This window comes from Hippopotamus amphibius, chromosome 16, assembly GCF_030028045.1.
Source record: "Hippopotamus amphibius kiboko isolate mHipAmp2 chromosome 16, mHipAmp2.hap2, whole genome shotgun sequence".
NCBI lineage: Eukaryota > Metazoa > Chordata > Mammalia > Artiodactyla > Hippopotamidae > Hippopotamus > Hippopotamus amphibius.
In genome coordinates, this window is record NC_080201.1 from 10,055,171 (window position 1) to 10,080,455 (window position 25,285).

A 25,285-nucleotide genomic window follows, 5' to 3' on the forward strand; every position below is an offset into this window, starting at 1 on the left:
TCCCTAGGGATGATTTTTTTTTTTTTTTTTTGAAATTAACTCAATGATGGGGCCCTCCTTGGTTCAGCAAATGGCTTTTCTAGAACATAAAAAAAATGGCTTGCAACTTTTTGATTCACAAATGTTTACTGCATTTCTGATGTGGCAGTAATGAATCACAGGATTTCAAACATGAGGCATATTGAAAAAGATTTATCCAAGATTTGGGGGTTGCTGGCTTGAGTAGCTGGGTAGATGTTGGTGCCTTTCATGATCAGCAATGATTCTGTTTTCAACAGAATATTCTCCTGTAGTGATTCTGCACATGGAAGGATTCTCTAATATGTCCTAATCCTCCACCACCCTGAGGATCCATGCTCACCCCATGCTTTCCCAGTTTCCTGTTAGAATGACATACAGTTAATCAGCCATTCAGGGAGGACTCCCAGCACATGAGCTCCTATGGTATAAGGCTGGGGGGCTCATGATGTCCCCCCTATAGATTCTGGCCCTCCCTTCTGTGGTTTCTCCTTGGAAGTGATTTGAATGACACTGGGATATGCCCCATCCATAATGAATAGAACTTAATAATTGAGTAATAGCCATCTAACTCTGTCTGAAAGTTAAGTTCTGCTTTCCTTTCTGAGATCCATGGCCCAACTCTAGCTGCTGTTCTCTCTGTTCAGAAGAGATGATGAAAAAGGTCAAAGTGCTCTGAAAGCCTGAAAGCATCAAATGTCAGACATGGATGCAGATAATCACACAGGAACAGTACGGTTATTCTCCAGAGATGGAGCACATCCCCAATCAAGATGCTCAAAGTTACGGGAACTTGTTAATGGGATTGGCAGCAAAACCCTCTTATGGAAGTTCCTGACGTGAGCCCCACTTGCTTACATATTTTGTTACTTTCCCTTTAAGAGACCGTAAGCCCATCTTCTACCAGGTTCTAAAGATTTGACTAGGGGTGTTATTTTCTCAGACCACTTGGCTGTGCAATAGGAAAGGAGGAAATCAACGTCTTCAGAGATGTGACAGAGCAGTGTAGACACTTAGGCAGTTCCAATGAGAAAGTGACTGGCTCTGGATCAAATTATTTTCCTATACTATGTTCAAATTTCCTTACAAATGACAGTTCAGGCTGGCATTTCTCACTTCCTGTCTGCAAATTCCCCATCACAGCCTTTAATAAAAATCAGACAGAAGTCTTGGTGCCATTAGAACTGCATACTTTATATGAACTCAGTTTAGGAAACTTTACCCTAATTAGGTTGAACCTTCTTTGTCATCTGGTCGCCATCAAATTAGGAAACATGTACCCAGGCTATAGTCTTTCGGCTCTTTGAAATGTCTAGAGCTGGCACTAAAGGAGAAGATGAACAAATATTTGTTGAATGAATGCATAAATGAAGGAATGAATGAGTGGGTTGTCAAGTGGAAAGAGAACAGATTTTAGAATCAGCCAGATGAGAGTGTGAATCCTAGTTCTGCTACTTGCTGCTTGTGTTTTCTTCAGGCCTCTGTGGGCTCTCCGCAGTGGAAGGGAGGCAGCCCAGAGAAAGTGGCCATATTCATTTCCTATTGCTGCTGCCACAAATTACTACCAGGCCCATGGCTAAAAACAAATAAACAAAACCAACTTATTCTATTAGGGTTTTTTTATCCTGTAATCAGATAAATAAGAATGTAATCTGCATTGCATTATACACAGATGTATTATATTACAGTTCTGGAGGGCAGAAGTCCAAAATGGGTTTCGCTAGGCTAAAAATCATGGTTTTAGCAGGGCTGTGTTCCTTCTGGAAGCTCCAGGGGAGAGTTCCTTTCCTTGTCTCTTTCAGTATCTGGAGGCTGCCCACAATCCCTTGGCTTATGGTCTCTTCCTCCATCATTAAAGCCTGCAGGGTAACATCTCTGAATCTCTTTCTGCCTCTTCTCCCTCCCTCTACCATTGTTCAGGACCCTTGTGAGTACATCAGACCCACCCAGGTAATCCAGGATGGTCTCTCCATCTTGAGGTCCTTTCCTTGCTCACATCTGCACAATTCCTTTTGCCACGTAAGGGTTTAGGACATGGACGTCTGGGGGTGGGGTGGGGTGGGGGAGGGAATCACCCTGGCTACCACAGCAACCGCACCAGATGGGAAGCACTGCCACACCTTTCCAGGGTATCACAGATGATGCATAAAAAAGCACTCCCCAGGGAGCCTCCCCCCCACCCCCCGCTGCCCCCACCATGAGAGCAGTGGCCGCTTGTCTTCTTGGGTGGAATCTAGCTCTGCCTGGGGGCGACTCTCTGGTCTGTCTACCGTGGTGTGGTGAAAGGGTCTGGGCTCTCTTTCGAACTTGTTGGTTTTTGTAAGGCAGTGTCCACTCTACCCCAGCTTGCTTGAGTGTTCACATATGTGGATATGCACCTGGCCAGAAGACTTTCCTCTCACGGTAACCTTGAACTCTGTGCTACCTACCACCTATTGAATCTTGGTTGGGAAAAATGCTATTTAAGGAGCCCCATCTACCTGAGAGCTGGGCAGTCCAACCACACCCTTCAGATGTCCACAGATTAAGCCAGACCACATCCTTTTGGCCCCAGGGTATTTGCTTTCGCTAAATTTTGCTTTACTTTGGTGCTATTAGACTACATTACGAGCATATCAGAAGAAAAAGCATCACAGAAGCAGCTGCATTTATTATAACCGTTTTTGTTGATAGATGTTCATTGCATGTCTGCATACATTTCTCATGAGAAACCACAGAGAAAGATAATTATCCCCTGGTCTTAAAACCCAGTACTGGGACTTCCCTGGTGGTCCAGTGGTTAAGACTCCACACTTCCACTGCAGGGGGCACAGGTTTGATCCCTGGTCTGGGAACTAAGATCCCGCAAACTGTGCAGTGCAGCCAAAAACAAACAACATGCCAGTACTAGTTATGCTTTCCCTAGCGACTGGTTTATTTCCATCAAATGAGCACTAGCACATGTGGCTGATCATTCTTCTCTCCTTGCACAACCGACTATTAGGAAGCAAGCGCCTTCAGCAAAGCTTTAAGACATCAAAGCCTGCACTGTATATAACAACTTAAGTTCCCTATCCTCATGGTCCCTTTTCCCCAGTTCCTTTGTCTGTTTCACATTTTAGTTCTTATTGTTGTAGAGTCTGTGAGCCCAGGATAAGGCATGGTAAGAACTTTTGTTATTTCCTGAGACTCTTTCTCTCTTTTGTGAGTCCCAGGTCCCTGATACATTTCTCTTAGTTCCAAGAAGAAACTAAAACAAGAAAAAAATCAAAAAGTGAAACAAAACAACATCGGTGCCAATACTGGAACATGGACTCTCAGCAGAACTGAGTCCAGCCCCATTGTCAGGCCTGGCACATGTGCTGCTAACATGAAAACAGGTCTCTCACGCTTTGTATGCTGAGCACACCGAGCTCATAAATGCCAGCATTCTAAATGGCTTGCGTGCTGTTAATAGCGTCACTGGCACCAAAATCCATTTCTTTTCTGAGGGATATTTACCTTTTATTGTATCTTTACTCATGGTCAAAAGACATTGGCAAATTTGCTAAAGTGATCGAAGAGACTCTTCTTAAGGCATTCCTAAAGTTTCATGTCTTTGCCTTCACATTTTTCTGTATGAGCTTCTCTTCTTGGAAAGGAAAACTAGAAATGTACTTTACACTATGTAGGGTTTTGGTAGTTGTAGAAAGCCAAGATAAAAAAAAAAAAATTCAATGTTAGTAGAACCTCCAGTGAAAACATCTTCAAGATACACCCAACCTGGGACTTCCCTGGTGGCGCAGTGGTTAAGAATCCACCTGTCAATGCAGGGGATGCAAATTTGATCCCTGGTCCGGGAAGATACCACATGCTGCGGAGCAACTAAGCCTGTGCACCACAACTAGTGAACCTGTGCTCTAGAGTCCAGGAGCCACAATGGCTGAGCCCACGTGCTGCAACTGCTGAAGGCTGCGTGCCTAGAGCCCGTGCTCCACCACAAGAGAAGCCACTGCAATGAGAAGCCCGTGCACTGCAGTGAAGAGTAGCCCCTGCTCACAGCAACTAGAGAAAGCCCGCGTGCAGCAACAAAGACCCAACGCAGCACAAATAAATAAATAAATAAATAAAATTAAAAAGAAAAAGATACACCCAACCCAAAAGTTCATCTCTGAGTTCCTCAAGAACTCAGAATCCTCAACACCAAGAAGCTCTCACACCCTAGGGGATGGTGTATATGGACCTTCTCTTTTTAATCTCTATCCCCATAGAGTCCAAAACATAGTATGTATTCAATACATAATTGTTGAGTTAATGAGTAATACCGCTTACTCTCAAAGATGAGAGTCCTCTTCCAGCCCCAGTAGACCATGATGGGAATACAGTGCTTGCCAGGGGCAGGTGTGCAATACCTATGGAGTGACTGGTACTGAGACCCACCCAAATTATGGAAGAAATCTCTGCTGCCCTTGAACTCCAGAGCAGCAATTTTAATTTCCATTATTTTCCCTTTCTCAAAAACTACACCTTACAGATGACGTTCACATAGGCAACCACTCTCATGGGTAGACTTCGGTTAAAGTGTAATTCCCATGTGCTAATTCCCAATCTCCGTCTACCTCTCTCCCATTCAAGAAAATATATCAGAACATAAATGAATAAGGATGCCATTCCTAGGGGAAGTATCACGAATCTGTGGCAACTTATTAAAAAAGTAAGTCATCCACCATTTTGGTGTTTCAGATAATATTAGCAGTACACGACTTATGAAGCATCTCACAATGACTGTCATGACAGTTCATTAGGATACAAAGAATGAGAGTGCTGCTCTACAGAATCCATCTCTGAGACACACTGAGTCCTAACATGCCATCTTGGAGAACTTTCCAAACTCCAGGGAAACCATCTCTGAGGCTCATCCTACCCCCAGCACAATCATCTATATGAACTCCGCCATCCATGTGAGCTTCACCAGAACCATAGAGACCATCGCTACGAATGGACGCAGCTCACACAGGAATCTCATTATCACCTGGCTGTTACTCCACTTTCTCCATTCTGACCTCGGGGAGGAGGACTCACAAGCAGCCAACTTACCACGCCGCCACCAGCTGAGTGTACGAGCACAGACATCCCTTCTCGGAGGTTGGCAACTTCAAACAGCATCATGTAGGCTGTGACGAAGTTCATGGGGAATGCAGCAGCCTCAGAGAAGCTCATGTCATCTGGGATCTTGTAGACAAATTCCACTGGCGTGCAGACCACCTCTGCCCAGGCATTGTAGTTGACAAATGCCATGACACGGTCCCCGATCTGGGGATCGGGAAGCACAGGGTTAGTGGAGGTTTCTTAATCTTTCCTGAGAGATTTCTCAAATACTCTTAAGAATCTGATGAAAACTATAGAGCCCTTCCCAGAAAAAAAGAAAAGAGACTTAAAACCCTCAAATATGCACACCCTCACCTCACCTGCCTTTCAAGGCATTTGCAGGTGCTCTGAAGCCCATCTATGCAAGCTTCCCAGGGGCCATGAAAGCCAGGGACTCTACCCCTCTTCTGGAGCATAAATAGATCGACACAACGTGCATCACATCACATGCTGTGGAATGTTAGTGTCGGAAAGTCATATTATTGATTCGACCTCTCATCTAATCTCCCTGTTTGGGACCTGGGAAGGTCAAAGGGGCAGGGCTAGGAGTCAAATCTACTCTCGTCTGTTCTCTCCCACTCCATGTAGATTCCCTGCCAGGCTAGTAGTGCATTGTGGTATTTGCATCAAAGGTTAGCACGGGATTACCAAGTGCATCAGATGTGAAACATGGTCCATCAGAGGAGCCATGTAAATCTAAGTGCAGGAGCTTGAGCAAGAGCAACCAGGCTTAGAGTGAAGTAGGAGAATGCCATCAGGCGTGAGGAATAACAACTAACCTTTATGGCACATGTATTATATAGCAGACATTGTCCTAAGACTGTCACATGCTTTACCGCATGATTAGGTGAGGCAGGGCTGAATACTGTGTTCTTTTTATCAGTGGTTTACATATCCAGACACCATGCCAAAAAAAAGCAGTCTTCCCTTTAAAGCGGTTATAATCATATGCTAAGTTTTTTTCATACCATATCATTATTAAAGGGAAATACAAAGTAAACCATCACTAACAGCTTACATGAGCTGTCAAGTGCTACTTCAATTGAACCATTCTGCTATTTGATGTCAGTTGCTTATACTATGACTTTTAAATGCAAAATTCAAATTGCTGTGGTCATAGTGATTTCTCAGTCAATTAACGGCTTTCATATATGTATGTTTTAGTGTATATATGTTTACAATTGATTCTACTGTTATATTTTCTTTCTAGTTTAGGATTTCTCTTTCACTCCTGCTCAACAAACAACAACAAAAGCTTCCTATGAGATAGGTTCTGTTACAGCCCCATGTTACGGATGAATGATCATAGGTTTTACAGACACTTAAACTGAAGCAAGAGAGATTTAAACCACATGCCCCAAGGCATGAAGCCAGAGAGTAGCTCAGCCACAGTGAACCTAAATAGGGCTGACTTCAGATACAAATAGTTAATTCATTACACCTAAGTGCTACAAAGAAGACACAAAGTTATATAAGGATGTACAACAGGGGAACCTACCAAGTCTGGGGATATTAGTCTAACTCTTTTAAGTCCCAGTTTTCTCAGCTCTTAAATGAGTATAATATTAGAAATGGGTCCTTATGAAGATTAAATGATAAAATATGCATGCAATCCACTTGGCAAAGTGTATGTAAAACAAGGAAAGAACAATCAATGCTAATTCTTAAAAAAAACAGATTGATTCCTGATCTCATGAAATTCACAGTTTAATGATCAAAAGCTAAATATCCACCCACTGAATTTCATGAAGTGGAGGAATAGCTGTCTAATGAAGAAACTGATGGATAGGAGAGGCTATTTTATTGCCAGTGAGTGTCCCAATCACTGGAAGCGTTGAAAGCCAAAAGATGATGTCAGGAGTATCATCTCAGATGCCACAGCTTGAACCAGAGGATGGCTAAGGTCTAACACTGGCGTCTTTTTTGCACAGAATTATGCAAACCCAAAGATCCATGACACCACAGAGTAGCTGATGGCCTCTGGTGTCAAGAGTCTATGAAAAGAATATTTCAACCACCTTGACAGTTATGGTCATGTCATCACAGACCACCTTGACAGTGATGTCATAGCTATCCCAGCAGGGCTGTCTGCCCCAGCTCTCATTTCACTATCAAAATGGCAAAAACGGGATCAGTCATCAGATCAACCCCAGTCTCAGAGTCCAGAGGTGGGAAACTTTTTTTTTTTTAATATCTGATTCACTTCATTATTTGATTCTGTTAAAAAAAAATTAGTCCTGGGTGACTGAGCCCAAATCACTCCTTTACTGCTGCACCTCCGACAACAACTTTTCAAGGCTCCCTTGCAATTGATCAAGCCAAGAGAGCTATTCAGTGTGTTGCTGCATGGAATTCCATCTCCAACATGATTGAAATTCTTAAGTCAAAATTATAGAGGGCCTATTAGTATTGGTTTTCTCCCAGATCACACCCTGACTGGAGAGCTGTAGGTGCCTTCTTTTATTTGTGCAGCTGAAAGTACTAGAGGGGGCTGAGGGGTGATGGATTCATATGGCAATATGAAAGCCAGGGCTAACTAGCGGAAGAAAGATCATATATAAGGGAAAATATGTATATAATCAAGCACAGTCATTCCTCCCTCTAAACCAAGGCCAGCAACATCTGTATGTGCTGTTATAGTCTAAACTGATGGGTTATTTATCCAATGCTCAGGATTAACGAAGTGAACAGTACGATCTTTTCCCTTGGGACCACGTGGAGGAGTGAAAAGAAGATTGTACTTTCTATAAGCAACACTTTCAGAGACGGATGGTGCCGCCAGGTGAGATTATATTGCTTACCTGGGGACAGAAAATGTAAAGTCATAGGAAAGAAAAGAAAAAGCGCATTTGCTTCTCTCTCAACGTTTTTCTGCCACGTTATCTGGAAACCACCAACAAAAAGACAGATGAGCGGGATGAGATTTCCAGATGTTCATCGTAATGAATTTGGAGCATATTGACATTGTCAAAGTATACTGAGGCCCTGAGGCACTGAGAACTGAGCAGCGGGCTCAAAATCAGTTCCAAGGGCATTTTGGCATTGCCTTTTATAGGATTTTTCTTCCTCTATTGACTATTGCCACATTTGCAGGTGGGGAGCAGGGGTGAAGATGGTGGGATTGTAGGAAGAGTAAAAAGGCTTTGGTGATTTGCATCCAGGTTCAGTTACTACTTACTATCTTTCTGATCTTATGGAAAATTACTGAACTGCTGAACTTCATCTCTAAGGGGATAATAGCAACCTTTACCTTGCTGTTGTGGTGGGGCTGAAAAACTAACTCACCCCTGTTTCTGGTTATCGTGGATTCTCAAATGTGAGGGCCCTCCACTTCTCCGTGGGAAGCACTTAAGTCGAGGGAGAGCTCTTATGCCTGATTTCCACTGGTTTTTCTCGCTCCAAACTACTGCAATTGTGTGTAATTGATTTGCCCAGTTTTCCGGTTTTTATAGACCAGATCCCATTTGATTTGCATGATAATGGTAGGAACCATCATACATCTTTTCAGTGATTAAAAAATTTTATTATGGGGAATTCTGAACATGTACGAAGTAGTCAGAATAATAGAATAACCATTTTTATCCCTTACTCTACTCCCCAGGCCACCGATCCACAGACAATTCTGTCTCACTGTCAGTTACCTCTACCCTTTGGCTTTAAAATCTTCACCCAAAAATGACACTTTCCCATCGTCTGAAATAACGATTTGTAAGTGATCACTTAAATGCATCAGCTAAGTAGATATTTAAAGGAACCAAGTTATAAAATACAGAGGCTATTTTTCCCTAACTCTTGCGTTTTGTGATTGACTTTTGAGCCTGAAGTTGTGGGGAAATAGGAGCCATGGGTAGAGAGAGCAGGGATGTATACTTAGTCAATCCAAGGTCAAATTCATAGCTGTATTAATCTTATTAATAACTATATAAGATGAATAAAGGGGATACTAAGGTTTCCCCTGGCCACCTCACCAGACTGTTGCCAGGAGCAACAAGATGGTACATGAGAAAGGCATGAGACATCTAGAAAGTGCTATCGTTTATAAACATTGTTAATAAACCCAAATAATGAGACAATAACAAGACACGTTATAGATTATTTCAAACATATTTTGCATAATCTTCTATCAGCTCAGTGGATGCCAGATAAATATCACCCTTTCAGTCAGAAATCAAAACATTACCTCGAATCCTTTCACGCTGTCCCCCAGAGCTTCAACAATCCCAGAACACTCAAATCCTGGCACCAGGGGGGTCTTGGGAGGGTTGTCGATATTTCCTTGTCGCACCATCAAGTCAATGAAGTTTAAACCACTGTGAACAGCAAACATGAAAAGAGACATTCACAATGAAATTCGAAAGCATCGCCTTGACGTGACTTTTCTTTCCTTCCCATCCCCTCCCTCCTGCAATTCCTCTCTCCTTTCTTTTTTAATTTTCTGGCAAAATGTGCCTGATAGTAACGTTACTTAGCTAGATGTCACCAACAAAGCCAAACAATGATCTCTCTAGGCAGCTAATGCTTTCCCGGCCCTTCAAATGGCAGTTGCAGAGTTCACACTCTAATTCAAAAGAAAGTCCCTTTGTCCCTGCTAGGCGCCTCCTTCCTCTTACTTTAAAAGTCTGTATTGACCAGCCTGGTCATTAGCCATTTTAGCACTTAATCGAGAGTAAAAAATATACTAGGAAGAGGTTATAAGAAGATACTTGGAAAGCAGCTGGACACAATGACCATCAGCCAATCTATGAAAAAGAGAGAGAAAAAAGACCTAACTTAAGAGGTCTCAAATCAACCATCACACCTCAGCCATCCCATCGACGTGCACCAGTGCCGTGTTATAAGTGGTACCCATAATGGAGACTTGAGGCATGGAGACACCACATTGGGTCCAGCTGCAGGAGGGTGACTCGAAGAAAAGAGTCAAAGGGATAGATCAATAGGTATGGGAAGACTGGAGGGCTTGTTTCAAAACCCTTAGTTGTCTCTGGCTGAGAGAAGCTGTTAGTTATTTTCTATAAACATATTACTTTTGGAACTTCCCTGGTGGCGCAGCCATTAAGAATCCACCTGCCAATTCAGGGTACATGGGTTCAATCCCTGGTCCAGGAAGATCCCCATGCCACATAGCAACTAAGCCCGTATGCCACAACTACTGAGCCCACATGCTGCAACTAATGAAGCCTGTGCACCTAGAACCTGTGCTCTGCAACAAGAGAAGCCACCACAATAAGAAGCCAGTGCACCACACTGAAGAGTAGTCCCCGCTCACTGCCCCTAGAGAAAGCCCACATGCAGTATCGGAGACCCAACACAGTCAAAATTAAACAAATAATAAATACATCTTAAAAAAATATTACTTTTGAAATAAGAAAGTTATCGTTAAAGTGTATCAAAGTCATTGCCTTGGAAAACCGCACACTTGATTCTTTTTTTTTTTTTTTTACAGGTGAGGTGAGGCTCATTAATTAGTTCCTGTCCTTCACATTTGATTATGACGTTTTTTGTTTCTCTTTTTTTAGAACTTTTATTGAGATACAGTTAACATACAATAAACTGCATATATTTAGAGCGTACAATTTAGTATCCCAATCTCCCAATTCATTCCGCATACTTGATTCTAATGATGTTACCAACGCTCTAAACTGTTGGGTTTTTAAAAATAGAGCTACGATTGGGAATTGCATTCAACACCCAGGCACTGATCAAGTGAGAAACCATATCTCACTCAATGTGTTTTTCCCCACCAGTTGTGGTTCTAATGTACTTCCTGTTTTCATAAGCTGCCATCTAAGAAAGACGCGGGTTATAGAAACCAAAGTCCTCAGTCTGGCCCAAGGCCCATTAGCTTCTGGCCACAGCTTCTTTTCCAAGCAAAAGACTTGAACTGCTTCTTAAACACAGCTCACCCATTTCTTCCTTGGCCTCTCTGGAGCCAAGAAAGCATCTGACTCTACCAACAAGCCCTAGTCTCTACTGATCAGTCTCATCCATAAGGGATGGATAAGGGCAAGGAGGATGACTTCCTTGAAAGATGGGTTTGAGTCACCTCTTTCTCCAGGTTTTCCTGGCCACAAAGGAGGTAAGGTTCACACACTGCCCCCATTTGTGCAAGATGCATATTGCACACGTATACATGCACGTGCATGCATACATACATGTATGCAAGATACACACTGACGTGTCTCTAACACATGCCCTTTTTGAAGGCAGCTGCATGCCTCAATGTCTTTGCTTCCAGAACACCTGGCATGTATCAGGTCCACAGCAACACAGTAGGTACTCAAGCAATGTCCACTGAAGGAAGGACTATTCATGAATATTCATGAATATTCAAAAGCATGTACTGCCAGTTTGAGTACTAACTCTTTTCAGAAAGCAGCCAAGGGAGGCTGAGTCATGGACGCATTTCTGAAATGTGTAGACTTCCAAAGGTCCTGCTTTGATGGTTCACAGTTCTTAGGGTCATTTATTAACCAAAATGGTCTTCAATAATGTGGCCGAGTTTCTAAGACCTTGCGGAGATCCGAGCACAAATCCCAGTTGCGTGACTTCTCCCCTTGTAACCTTGGGTCAGTCACTCACCCTCCCTAAGCCTCAATTTCCTCATCTGTGACACGGGGGCTACGGTAGCACCCACGTCACAGAGTTGTCGGGAACATTAATGAGAGTTAACCATGAAGTGTGATGCCAAGTACATAGTAAGTACTCAATAATAATAGCTGCGTCTTCTGTTAAGAAGGCTGAAGTGTGAGATCATTTTGGAAAGATTCCCATTAAACAAGAGTTAAAAAGAGTTTCAGAGCTGAAATGGGAAAACTTCAGCTCTCTGTAAGCTTCACTTCTGTGAAATAGCCCATTTTTCGACACAATCAAATAAATAAAGCATCACTGTAAAGCAATAAAAGGAATTTCTGCATCCCAAATCAAACACTCCATCTCATTTCATGCATGTTTCAGCTCACTGTGTTATATCCTCTGTGTGAAAACTTATGATTTCTCAAGACCCTGATGGAGAAATGCTGGAAGAAGTGACTTGACAGTTGTGTGAACATGTCAGCCCCCTGGAGAAGGCTTCATTTTAGACACTCGTGACACTGCTCAATAGGGCGGCCTTCAGTCTCCATCCAGCATGAAGTGGGCCCAGTGATTGTAAACGGGGAGCCAGCTACTTGATTCCAGCGAGAAGGGCTAAGACTGACCTCATACAAGCCTGTAGCATCCCATTTTTTCAATGAGGCATGCAGTGATTCGGCTGGAATCGTGGCGAATGCCACCCACCTTCAGGATGGAAATGTGAAGGAGGTGTATCCCAGGGGACGGGGGACGTGTCAGTTGTTTATCTCAACACATAGAAGAGGTGAGCAGTCATTAATGCAGTACCCTTATGTGGTGCATCAGCCCTGTTTCATGGTGCCTGCCCACACACCTCCTCCTGATATGGACCTACCCAGCATTTGCTGAAGGTTCAATTCATGGCAGAAACTGCTAAACACTTACCTTTTGTTGTTTAAGACTCAACAATACTCCTACGAAGTAAGAACCATCATACCCACTTTTTCAGATGAGGAAACGTAGACTTGACAAGATTAAGTTGCTTGTGTAAGATCTCATCTTTAGAAACTGTCAAAGTCAGGACCCAAATCCAAGCCAAGTCGAGAACCCGCGCCCTCACAGACGATGCCCTATTCCCTCTTTACGGGAACTTCACCCACTGCCTTTGAAGGGGCACATCCCAGGGGCCATGTTTATAACTTCTTATCTCTTTGCCAGCTGATTGCACCAGTGGTGGACCCAATGTTGGAGGAGTGGCCATACAGAATCTAAGCAGGAGCCCATTCACTATAAAATAAATGAGCTGGTTCCAGAACTGGATGTTCTCTTAAGAACTATGACTTGGGAAACATATATCAAGAGAACAACTTAGTACCAGAAAGGATGTCAAAAGGGTCGCAGAGCCAACCTAACAGCCAGCACCAGGGTGAGCGGTACAAACCTCACTGCTGAATTATCAAGGATGGAAGGATTCAGTCTCTGCATGTAGTGAAACCCAGTTCCACACACCTCCTGCCCTCAGATATCCAAGAGTTCCTTGGATACTTCACACATGTCTTTATAACAGAGCTCTTTGTTGGGTTATGTATGTGGTCTCTGTCTCATGAAACCAAAATACAAATTAAAACAAATACCATAATCAATAACCCTAAATCACCCACTGGATGGCCATTACTGACCTCATTTTTCTTCCCAAACAAAACCAGTAACATTGTCTAGAGATAAGAGGTTCTTTGCCCAAGGCCACACAGACAGTGAATGGTGAAGCCATGAACTTAAACTTGTGTGTGTCAAACACAACAGGAAAACACAGGGGCATATCAAGTCATACATCATCATAATTATAGTGTCCAGTATTTGTTAAGAGAATTTGATTTTCACCTGGAAGTTTTGAGAGGGTGGCAATGACTATGCCTGATGATTCAGGCCCACATCAAGGGTAATTTTCAGATGTCTCTCTTACCTAATTTTTATATGGCTCTTAAACATTTGAGAGCTTTGCAGAAAGAAACTGTGCTGCAAAGTGCCTGATATAAAGGCCTTCTAAGTAATCCTATCTTTCTCAAAGACTAGTATAATGATAAAAATAAGGCTTTTTTTTTCCTCCTACACTATATTATGAGTCAAATAATAGGCTGAAAGGGTTATTACTGAGACGTAGCATCCTGAAGGAATGAAGGCCGAGGTACGAGATTAGGGACCCTGAAAGACTCAAAACACAGAACGAAGGAAATTTGGAGACAGTCTCTATAACAAATAACTCTTTCACTTGTGTAGCATAGTACAGTTTATAATGTGCTTTTATACACATCTCATTAAACCTTGTAACAATCCGAGAAAGGCAAGAAGCGCAGACATTATTATTCCCATTAAACAGATGTGAATGTTGAGCCTCAGATAAGAGAACTGACTTGTCAAAGTCAACACAATTAGTCCATTGTGAGACTTGAATCAGTCTTCAAGCTCCTTGCTTATGACACCATGAAATCTGCAATGCAAGTAAATCCAATGTTACTAAAATCAATAATTTCAAGATTCAGGGGCAAGAAGACTAACAGAAAAATGGTGGAAGGAAACAGATGTAGGGTGCATGGGTTCCACTTCCTGCACTGCCATCAGTGAGCAGTGGGACCTTGGCTGGGTCTTTGAAGCCCACTCCCCTACCCCTGGCACCCCACCCCAGCTCTCAAACTCTGTTTGCTTGATGGTTCTTTATTCTGTGGGGTCTGTGATAAAATATTATCACAATCGAAGCTGAGGTAGAGAGGAAGAGGTGCTTGGTGGTCTTGGTAAAAGACATGGACTTGGGATGCTCAGATTCTATCTAGAAGATGAAGGAAGGCAAGCTAGCCTTCGCCTCTATACTATGTTTTCTATTATCTATGAAGTGATGGATGTCAACCCTGTAAAACTTCATGAGATATGCCTAGCTATTTTTATGTTCTACTAGACTCAACAAATGTTGTTCGCTTGATGGTGATGCTGCAGGTTAGGTATTAAGGTATGGGCCATTTTCATCTCCATTTTGTGCAAGAGGAAGGTTAAGCCTAAAGAAGATAAAGTACCTTGTCCAAGGTCCTATCGTAGGTACCAAAATTGGAGTACAAGCCCTTTATATCTGGCTCAAACTTTGAGTTTTTGACCACTAGGCCGTCATTCTGTTACCTATAAACCATGGTTAGCTGCTGTGTGTTCTTTCCCACAAAGCTCTGGTTTGGGATCTGTTAATTTCCCTTGGATATGCTAATAATATCAAAGAAGACAAATTATTTCTTTTTTATTAAAGGATAGTTGAGTTACAATGTTTCAAGTAGAAAGCAAAGTGATTCAGTTATACACACACACACACACACACACACACACACGTATTCTTTTTCAGATTCATTTCTATTATAGATGGGTCCTTGTTGTTTATCTATTTTATATATAGTAGTCCGTACCTGTTAATCTTAACTTCCTAAATTTATCCCTTCACCACCATTTTCCCTTTGGTAACCATAAGTTTGTTTTCTATGTCTGCGAATCTATTTCTGTTTTGTAAATAAGTTCAGTTGTATCATTTTTTTTAGATTCCACATATAAGTGATATTATATGGTATTTGTCTTTTTCTTTCTGACTTACTTCACTTAGTATGATAATCTCTAGGTCCATCCGTGTTGCTACAAATGGCATGATTCCATTCTTTTTTATGGCTGAGTAGTATTCCACTGTATGTATATATGTGTGTGTTTGTATTTATATATACATATATATCTCACATCTTCTTCATCCATTCGTGTGTTGATGGACATTTAGGTTGCTCCATGTCTTGGCTGTTGTAAACAGTGCTGCTATGAACGTTTGGGTGTGTGTATCTTTTTGAATTAGAGTTTTCATCTGTTCCAGATGTCTGTCCAAAAGTGGGATTGCAGGATCACATGGCAACTCTATTTTTAGCTTTTTGAGGAACTTCCACGCTGTTCTCCATAGTGGCTGCACCAATTTACCTTCCCACCAGCAATGTAGGAGGGTTCCTTTTCTCTACACCCTCTCCAGCACTTATTGTTTGTAGACTTTTTAATGATGCCATTCTGACCAGTGTGAGGTGATACCTCATTGTGGGTTTGATTTGCATTTCATTACTAATTAGCGATGTTAAGCATCTTTTCATGTGACTGTTGGTCATCTGTATGTCTTCTTTGGAGAAATGTCTATTTAGGTTTTCTGCCCATTTTTTGATGGGGTTGTTTGGATTTTTGATATTGGACTGTATGAGCTGTTTGTATACTTTGGAAATCAATCCCTTGTCAGTTGTATCATTTGCAAATATTTTCTCCCAGTCCACAGGTTGTCTTTTCATCTTGTTTATGGTTTCCTCTGCTGTGCAAAAGCTTATAAATGATTTCTTGAGGACACCACTAAGTGGATGACAGAAGAATCAGCCCAGCTAAGGTTTATTAATTTTCCAATTTGAGAGCAAATTGGTCCAATGAAGGGTTTAGCAAAGAAGAGGCAAGTAGATATGGAGAAAGTCCCCTTTTGTTTTCCAGGTGAAAGGAGGGCAGGGGTTGCTCATGGGAAAGGTTTTTAGATCTCTTGCCACCTTGTTCCTCCCTCAGGTCATCAGTACCCTCAGCATTGACCACAGGAATCCAAACAGTCAGACCATTACACAAAGAATCATATGATGAAAATCTTCCTCTTTCAGAAGTCTGCTTCTCTACTGATGTAGCTCAATAAAGCCCAATCATATATTTTTATTTTGTACTGAATAGAAATCCCTAATCTTGCCCCATCGTTGGTTCAGTTGAGAGATACATGACCAAAGAAACAAGCTTCAGAAACCTACTCTTTTACTTACTGAAGGGATGTTGTTGAACATAGCATTTGTTACAATATACATTCTCTTCTTTATGAAGCAAGGGAATTTTTCCTCGAATTTCAGCACAAAGGTTGGTTGTATGGATCTTACAGGCCCAATACAGTGTAGAAACCGATTATATTTCTTTCTTTCTTTGCATTGGCTGCTAGGAAGCTCTGAGCCAAATTTTTAGCACCCCTTCCCACAAACTGCAGAGCTTTCTGGTATTCATTTTCTATGTTATCTTAACACTCAACTTCATCTTAACTTTCTGAATGCTTTGGAGTTTCCATTAAAAAAAATCTTAAACTCTATTATATTGGATCTCAAACTTGATTGTGCATCAGAATTCTCGGGAGTACTTGTTAAAACACAGATTGCTGGACCCCATCCCTGTATTCCTGACTCAGTAGGTCCAGGGCGAGGTCCAAGAATTTGCATTTCTAACAGGTTTCCAGGTGCTGTTACTGCTGCTCTGGGAAGCACACTTAGAGAATCGCTGCTGTATCATTTCTTTTTAAGCTATTTCAAGTTGTCTTTGGAATGAGACAAGGTAAAAATTAATAGATGATTAAATAGATAAGAAAATGAAAAGGTCTCTCATTGTCCTCTAAGACAGTTGAATTTTTTGATCCTAGTCCAGAGAATTATGTGTACTCTTGTTAAACGCGGTTTTATTAGATTAGGTTCAGCATTCCAATTTGTCTGGCTCTTTCTTGGATCCTAATTCTTTCCCTGGAAAAATTGGCTCTTCCTCCTGGATTTGTATCCTCTGAAAACACAGTTATCGTGCCATTGACTTTCATGTCTAAATTGCTGATTAAAATATTGGATAGTCTGTCACATTCCTGGTTACTAAAGGTATTTGTGAAGATCACAAAATATGTCAGGGAGGAATTCAAGACATAGGACTAGCTGACATGTTTTAAGTTTCTTTAAATCATAAGCTCTGTGATTCTCTGAAGCATTGCCAAGATACTGTGAATTCACGTTGAACAACTACTGTATTAAGATTACGAGCCTCACTCTCGGGCAGCGATGCAGCCAATCCCCTCTGCCACTGCAGTACTTGCTGACCAGGTGGGTGCAGCCTGACCGAGTTTCAAGTACAATCATCTTCTGGATGCATGTCAGGCTCCTCATGGTGACACGTATGTGTATATATGTATATATACATACGTATATTGTTTTCCCTAAAGGTGTACATCCTGGCCCCAGCTCTGCGAGTCTGTTTCACCCAGGCACGTGCTCTCATGTGCCATCAGCATCTAGAAAAATTGCTCTAAGGAGCCCAAATCAGCTGTTCCCACAAAGAAGACTGTTCATATGGCTTCTCACATAAGGCTTTGTGATGGGTGGAGGGGCCCCCAAGAAGCTAGCAGATCTCTAGAAATCCCTGTTCTGATTCCTCAAATGACAGGGCATGGGGAGAAAGGACTTACTTGCGGCTCATCATTGTAACAGATAACATGTATGGGGTTATCTATGCATCAGGCATGGTGCTAAGTGTGTTATAAGTGTGATATTTAATTTTTACAACAACCGTAACAAGGCTAAGAGATACACGACATTACCCACATTTTATGGAGAATGAAATGGAGGCACATTGAGGTTTACAAAGCCAAGGGATGAAGGCAAGTGATGTCTCCAAAGGCTACTGTCCTTCGCTTTCCTTTTGAGAGACCATCACTCAGTTTTCCCAGTTACAAAGAGGGGACTTCTCAACTCATCCGTCACACTAAGCACTTACTATATCCAAAGCAGATACTTAGTCTTGGAGCTGCACAGTTAACAGGGGGCTCGATTTCTCATGGGGAAACAGAATCATAAAAGCTAATCACGATGCAGTGTGATGAGTGGTTTTATAGAAGTGTAGCCAGAGAGCTCACCCGGTCACCAGGAGATGGTCTCACACATAAGATAACCATGGAGTCAAAACAATGACGCCCAGAAAGTTTTTCCCCAAAGAATTGTTAGCTTTGTTGACACCCTCTGCAGTCACCAAAGCTAAATTTAAATCCTCAGCTTTTGCTTTCTGGCTCCTCCTCAAGTGGGCAGCTTCATCTCCTTGAACCTAAGTTTTCTCATCTCAGAAATGGGTTAGTAACACCTTCAGCCTCTCGGAGGTTGGCGTGGATTGCATGTGACAGTTCATGTAAAGCAGAGTGCCTCGCATACCATAAGTGCTCAATAGGTATGAGTTGCTGTCATGGACATCACCACCACCATCATCACCACCACCATCATCACCATCATCATCACCACTCACACAAAGAAGGCATCATAGGTCATGCTCCTTGGGAAGCAGACTCTGAGACTGAGATGTGTATGCAGCAGGGTTTATAGGGAGCACTCCAGAGAACATCACCTGTGTGGGGGTAAGGGAAGCTGGACTGAATAGACAGAGAGGTTGAAACACTGATGTAGTAGTAAAAAGGACTCCATTTATCCACATAAGTTCTGAAGCTAGGATGGTCCCTCAAGTTATGGCGAATCAAGGCAAGGGGACTGAATCTTTTTTACCCTTGCGTCAGCTGGTCATTAGATGAAAGCCACCCCCAAGGAAGGGATCTGATCTTGAGCAAGGATGCTTCCCTGTGCTGAGGGCAATTCCTCAGGAGGGACGCAGCTGAGAGCCCGAAGCAGCCGTCCCTCCCTGTAGCTAGGGGAATGAGCACCTCAGTCCTAAAAGGGGGTTCTGGGTTGTGTACCCCGGTATCCGCTACAAGAGGGGTGCTGTGATCTTCCTTTATTGGGTTTTATTCCCCTACAGGCACAGAGCAGTGGTCACTGATGGTGAGTATTTATGGAGGTATCTTTTGCACAGTGGTCCCTGAGGAGGAAAGGTCTAGGGGTTCTTACAACTAATGCTGGGAAGGCAGAAAAGAGGATGAGATCTTTAAATTAGGACCTGAAAGAATGAAAGAAAAGGGAAAGGGAAGATTTGAAGAGATCAAAGTGTCAAGGAGGAGACAGACTAAGAAAAATAGAAGGGTAAAGGCAGATGAACTATCAAAACACATGCAGGAGTTGATCTTAAATGTTCTCACTACAAAAAAGAAATGGTAACAAGGTGATGGGATGGAGGCAGCTAATAGGACAGTGATAATCATTTTGCAATTTACAAAAGTATCAAATCAACACAGTTGTACACTTTAAACTTACATAATGTTATGTGTCAATTGTATCTCAATGATGCTGGGGAAAGAAACAAATGAGCCTTTTACAGGGTTTAATAGACAGTTTCCACTATGAAAAAATATACATGCAAGGTTGGTAAGTTGCTTGGGGAAATCCATGAAAAATAGTAGCTCAGGGCTTCCTAGGTGTATGCGGGAAGGCAGGGATCACAGGATGCTGGAGGAGACCTGGACACCAGGGGGAATACGGTCAAATTCTACGTGGGAAGTCTGGAATTCCCTCTGTTTACTGAGCATCAAAGACCCAGCATCCACGGCAGCCTCTCCCAGAGGTTCCTAAGATGGGGCTTTGCTCTGAGCAAAAGCAGCCCTGGGAGATGTGCCCTTCCTCATTCTGCTCTCGTCTTGCCGCTGTGATGTTTATCAAAGCATTGAACTCCAAATCCAAGTGGGGCCAAAGTACATGTTTGAGTCATTCTCTTATTTCCCTAGAACTGTAGTTTCTGTTTTTGTTTCTTCATCACACCTGATAACTTGAAAAAGTCTAGCACTGTAGGCATTAATCTCAGAAATCTTGCTCCCATTTTTTTCCCCTTTCTTTTTGGCTTTAAGTACCCATTTTATGATCTCAAGACTATGAAAATAGACGGATAAAATCTGTATGGAAGAATAAACACTCTTTGTCAAAACAAGGAGAACTTTCATGCACATCTCAAATGGCATCTTTCATTGGAGAACAGCCAGAATTGTCCTGGATGGACCCCAGGAGAGAGAAGACACCTGAGCTTCATCAGAAGTTGGAAAGAGTGTGTCATGACAGATGCAGAGAACAGTCTCGTGGTTACAAGTGGGGAGAGGGAAGGAGGAGGGGCAAAAGAAGGGTGGGGAATTAAAAGGTTAAAAACTACCAGGTATAAAATAAATAAGCTAAAAGGACATATTGTACAACCTAGGGAATGTAGCCAATAGTTTACAATAAGTATAAATGGAGCATAACTTTAAAATATTGTGAATCACTATGCTATTATACACCTGAAACTTGCATAATGTTGTACATCAACCATACAGCAATAAAAAAGGAATGCAAAAATAATACCAAAATTATAGAAAAGAGGGAGTAACCTCTGAATAAACAGTTTTGCTTCTGCTAAGATCTCTTCATCAATTAGCATGTAGACTACTCTTCAAATCCTTCAACCAAGAATAAGTAACTAAAAACTGACACTCAAATTGACTAAATACTTTGAAATGACATGTAAGCAAAAGAGACAGGAGAGAAATTTTCAACTCAAAAATGTTCAACTCCACCATATTTTCTAAACAGACTGTCACATTTGATGCTAAGACATAGCATGGGATAGAGTTAAGAGCCTGAATTCTAAAATGAACCTCCTGGTTTAAAAATCTGACTCCTCTACTTCAAACAAACAAACAAAAAGCAAACAAAAAAACCCCCCAAACCAATAGCAACAACCCCTGCAGCTGCCACACACACACACACACACACACAATACAGAAAACTTTTTGGTTACCAGTACACCATTGTCTTTCAGTCCCCAGAGAAAATAAAATATAAAGAAGATTAGGGGGAAAAAAATGCATCACGGATGCTCAGGTTCCCTTCTCACCATCATTGGCCGTGGCTCCTGACAGCCATCCCCTCCGTGTCTGGCTCCATGCCATCCTGCCTACCTTGTTTAACCATTATCTTTAGATACAAAACATGAAGTTCTCTGGCACGTCTGATGCTGTTCGTAATCTACTACTTTGCTTATTAAGTAAATAATGCCATTGTTGCCCAGCCCAGATCCCTTTATCTAAAACACAGGAACTGATCATGAGGGCAATACAGCTTGAGCTATAGCTATACAGGTGTATTGTTCCTCAGAGACTGGAACTATATTCTGATCATACGTCCACATTAGTATTCAGAACATCTGGGTAGTATTTCAAACACGGAACAAAATGGCCAAGGAGATACACTGAGAATTGTAAATCTCAAGAGACATTTTTCAACAGAAACAGAAAAGCATGGCATGAATGGGTCCTAAACAAGCTCTCCTTGATGCCAAGACCAACCCCTTGATTTCTGGACCCGGAGTTATTTATTTCCTCTCAGCCTCACCTGGGGACGCAGCAGGTATTTATTCCTAAGAAGGTTCCTGAAAAGGTTAAAATCGCTGTGGCATGTTCAATGTTGACAGAGTCATTGACTTCAAACAGGTGCCTGGCAGTGACTGGTTATGTAGAACATTCAGACTAATTTAATTTAAATTCCACAGACCTTCCATGATTTGGAGCTTGGCTCAAGAGTAATGTTACAACAGTGACAATGACACCTCTGCTTCCCAGGAGTTCAGGGATCAACAAAATAAATGACTGCACAGCATGACAATTCTCCAACAGGCAGGGGGACATGGGTCACAGCCAGCACAGTGAGGGCAGCTGCTAACTCGCTTTGCAGGAGTCATGGAGGTTCCACGGCAAAGTGTCACTTAGGCATGGCTGTGCCCTTTGCTCCCGTTCACTCAAGCTCTCCAGCCTCATCCCACCTCTCCACCGAGGGGAGAAGGCATTATGCAACAGTGCCAAGTGCTTACTGCTTGACTCCTCACTACAGCCCCAGAGGGGCAGGGTTCCCACAGAGTAACAGTCCATTTTTGCTACAACATGACAGTTGTCTCCTAAGTCATTGCTGCTGATAAAAACTACGCTTCATAAAACAGCTGTTTCTATAGGAGAACAAGAGGGTGAAGACTAGACCCACACAGTCCATCTTGCAGTGATGGAAATGTTCTGAGCTGTGCTGTCCAGTGTGGCAGCCACGAGCCACGTGTGGTCACTGAACACTTGAAATGTGGCTAGTGCGGGGGAGGAACGGAACTCCTAATTTTACTTAATTGCTATTTAAATTTAATTAGCCTTTATTAGGGAAATGCAAATCAAAACTAGAATGAGGTACCACCTCACACCAGTCAGAATGGCCATTAAAAATTATAAATGCTGCAGAGGGTGTGGATGAAAGGGAACCCTCCTACACTGTTGGTGGGAATGCAAACTGGTGCAGCCACTATGGAAAACAATACGAAGTTTCCTCAAAAAACTAAAACTAGAGTCGCCATATGATCCAGCAATCCCACTCCTTGGCTTATATCTGGAGAAAACGATACTTCGAAAAGTATGCACTCCAGTGTTCACAGCAGCACTATTTACAATAGCCAAGAATCTAAAATATGGCACAGATGAATTTATTGATGAAACAGAAAGAGACTCATACACATAGAGAAAAAACTTGCAGTTGCCAAAGGGGAAAGGGGGTGGGGGAGGGATAAATTAGAAGTTTGGGATTAGCAGATACACGCTACTATATATATCTACATACACATATACATATATATATTTTTCAAACAACAAGTTCCTACTGTGTAGCACAAGGAACTATATTCAATATTCTGTGATAAACCATAATGGAAAAGACTATGAAAAAGAATATATATATGTAAATATGAAAACCTGAATCACTTTGCTGTACACCATAAACTAACACAACATTATAAATCAACCCTACTTCAATAAAAAGTTAATTAGCCTAAGAAGAAGGCAATAGCAGAATCACTACCCTGCTGTCTTCCCTCATGGACTATGCACAATTCCCAGGTGGAGAGTTTCTCTTGAAATCCATCTTTCAATGTTCACTGCTTAGCCCACTGAAGTTGTAAGTAGGCGAATAAAGGAGTGATTCAAGCTCTTTCCTTCTTTCTGCTAAAGGGAATTATTGGTTGGCAGCCTTGTTATGTAGCAAGGGGAAAACTGAGAAGATCAAAGACCTGCTTGATTGATGGGCTTTGGGAAGAGCAAATATTTATCCTGGAAGATAAAAGAATAGATGTGAAAGGTGGACAAAGGTAGATGCAAAAGACAAGAGATAGAAAGGGTAGGGGTTGAGAGTCTGGGAGAGTTTAAAGAGCACAGGGAGAGAGTCTGGAGGGAGCAGGAGGCATTGAGGGCATCTAACTGGGAAGAGAAATTTTTCTCCGTAGCACAGACGGGTCTAGCTTTGGTGTTTTCTAAAGGACTCAATAGAATTTGACAGTGCTTCTCAATTATATTGGATATTGGGTTTCTATTCAAAGGGGAATCATCCCAGCTAAATCTAGGATACAAAAGGAAAAAAAGAATACAAAGAGGAGCGAAAATTGTTAAAGGAGCAAAAGGAAGAAGTCGAGTGTCCCACAAGCGCTATTGGCTGAGGGCGATGTTGACTCCAAGTGGGTGAGAGGGTGCAAATTGCCTTTGCTATTTATTTCCTACAAAGGAGCAGTCCCAGGGGCAGGGACCGTCTCCTCTGTGGTCAGACAGAAAGGTTCTCCAGGATCTGAAAGCAAATAAACCTGAAAGGGCTGTCTCTGGGAAGGTGGACACGTTTTTAGCTACCTTATGCACCCTGGGCTATGGCTGCAGAAACGCTGAGTCAGAGTTTATTACAAGGTCCTCAGTCAGAACAATTTTAGTCAGTTTAGCTGGAGGATAAAGAGAATCCAATTACGAAATCATTCAGACCAATCATAGGAACGGTGGCTTTAATAGCTCCCCATTAGCTGATTGAACTAGGTGTAGCACAGATAAATGAAAAGCACTTCTTTCTGATCTTAGACAGTGATCTTTTTTTTTTTTAAGTCTGTTAGTTGATGGGTAGTTTATTTTAAGAAGCAGGTGTGTCTGCATTGGGTGGAAGGGAAGGAGGCTTTGTAGAGTGCAGTTTGGAAGTTTCATCAGAGTTTACTGTAGAATTCAGAGTGTCTGAGCCCCACGATGTAGCTATTTGCATGAAGAGCAGATAAGCCTTCTGGGGGAAAGAGAAAAACTCATCCTAAGGGCAATGTGAGTTGGAGACCTAGATGAAGAAGCCTGTAGCAATGCAAGAGGAAGGCTTGACTCTGAATGTGGTGTTTGGTTCAGCTCAGATTGCCCCTCAACTTCAGCAGCTTGTGTCTAGGGCTGAGCAGTGAAGAGTGGGTGTAAAGGGAGTGAAACAAACCCTGGTTCAGATCCCAGCTCTTTGTCTTATGACTTATGTGATCTTTAGGAAGTTCCCTTATCTCTTTGATCCTTTCCCTTCATCTGGAAGATGTCTGGTGTCATAGAAATTTCTATAAAACGCTCAACACGGTGCCCATGGCATGGAGCAATCACCTGGTAAAGGTCATTATGATGATAATGAGGGTGAATAATTAATGACGAGAGTATCATTATTATTAGCTCCAAACAGCAGGAGCATTAATACGGAAGGCAGCACATGTTGCTTTGGGTGGAAACCAAACCTGGTTTGGTTAATAACCTATATTGGGTGGGGCTTCCCTGGTGGTGCAGTGGTTAAGAATCCGCCTGCCAATGCAAGGGGCATGGGTTTGATCCCTGGTCCAGGAAGATCCCACATGCCGTAGAGCAACTAAGCCCGTGTGCCACAACTACTGAGCCTGCACCCTAGAGCCCATGAGCCACAGCTACTGAGCCCACATGCCACAACTACTGAAGCCCGCGCGCCTAGAGCCTGTGCTCTGCAACGAGAGAAGCCATCACAATGAGAAGCCCGCGCAACATAACCAAGAGTAGCCACCGCTCGCCGCAACT

The 25,285-nt window shown here is 42.3% G+C and overlaps 1 protein-coding gene and 1 non-coding gene across 2 annotated transcripts in view; one reads left to right on the plus strand and one right to left on the minus strand.

Annotated features, from left to right (window-relative positions):
* Positions 1-25,285, minus strand: part of VAT1L (vesicle amine transport 1 like) — a 154,466-nt gene that overhangs the window by 119,184 nt on the left and 9,997 nt on the right. The window contains exons 2-3 of the mRNA XM_057712150.1: positions 9,305-9,434; positions 5,074-5,289 (exon numbers count right to left, since the gene is read on the minus strand). Of these exons, the coding sequence (XP_057568133.1) occupies positions 5,074-5,289; positions 9,305-9,434 (346 nt within the window). The remainder of the gene's footprint in view (positions 1-5,073; positions 5,290-9,304; positions 9,435-25,285) is intronic.
* On the plus strand, positions 5,977-6,120 carry LOC130839407 (small nucleolar RNA SNORA15). The gene has a single exon (XR_009049813.1). It is a non-coding gene; the product is annotated as a small nucleolar RNA SNORA15 (small nucleolar RNA).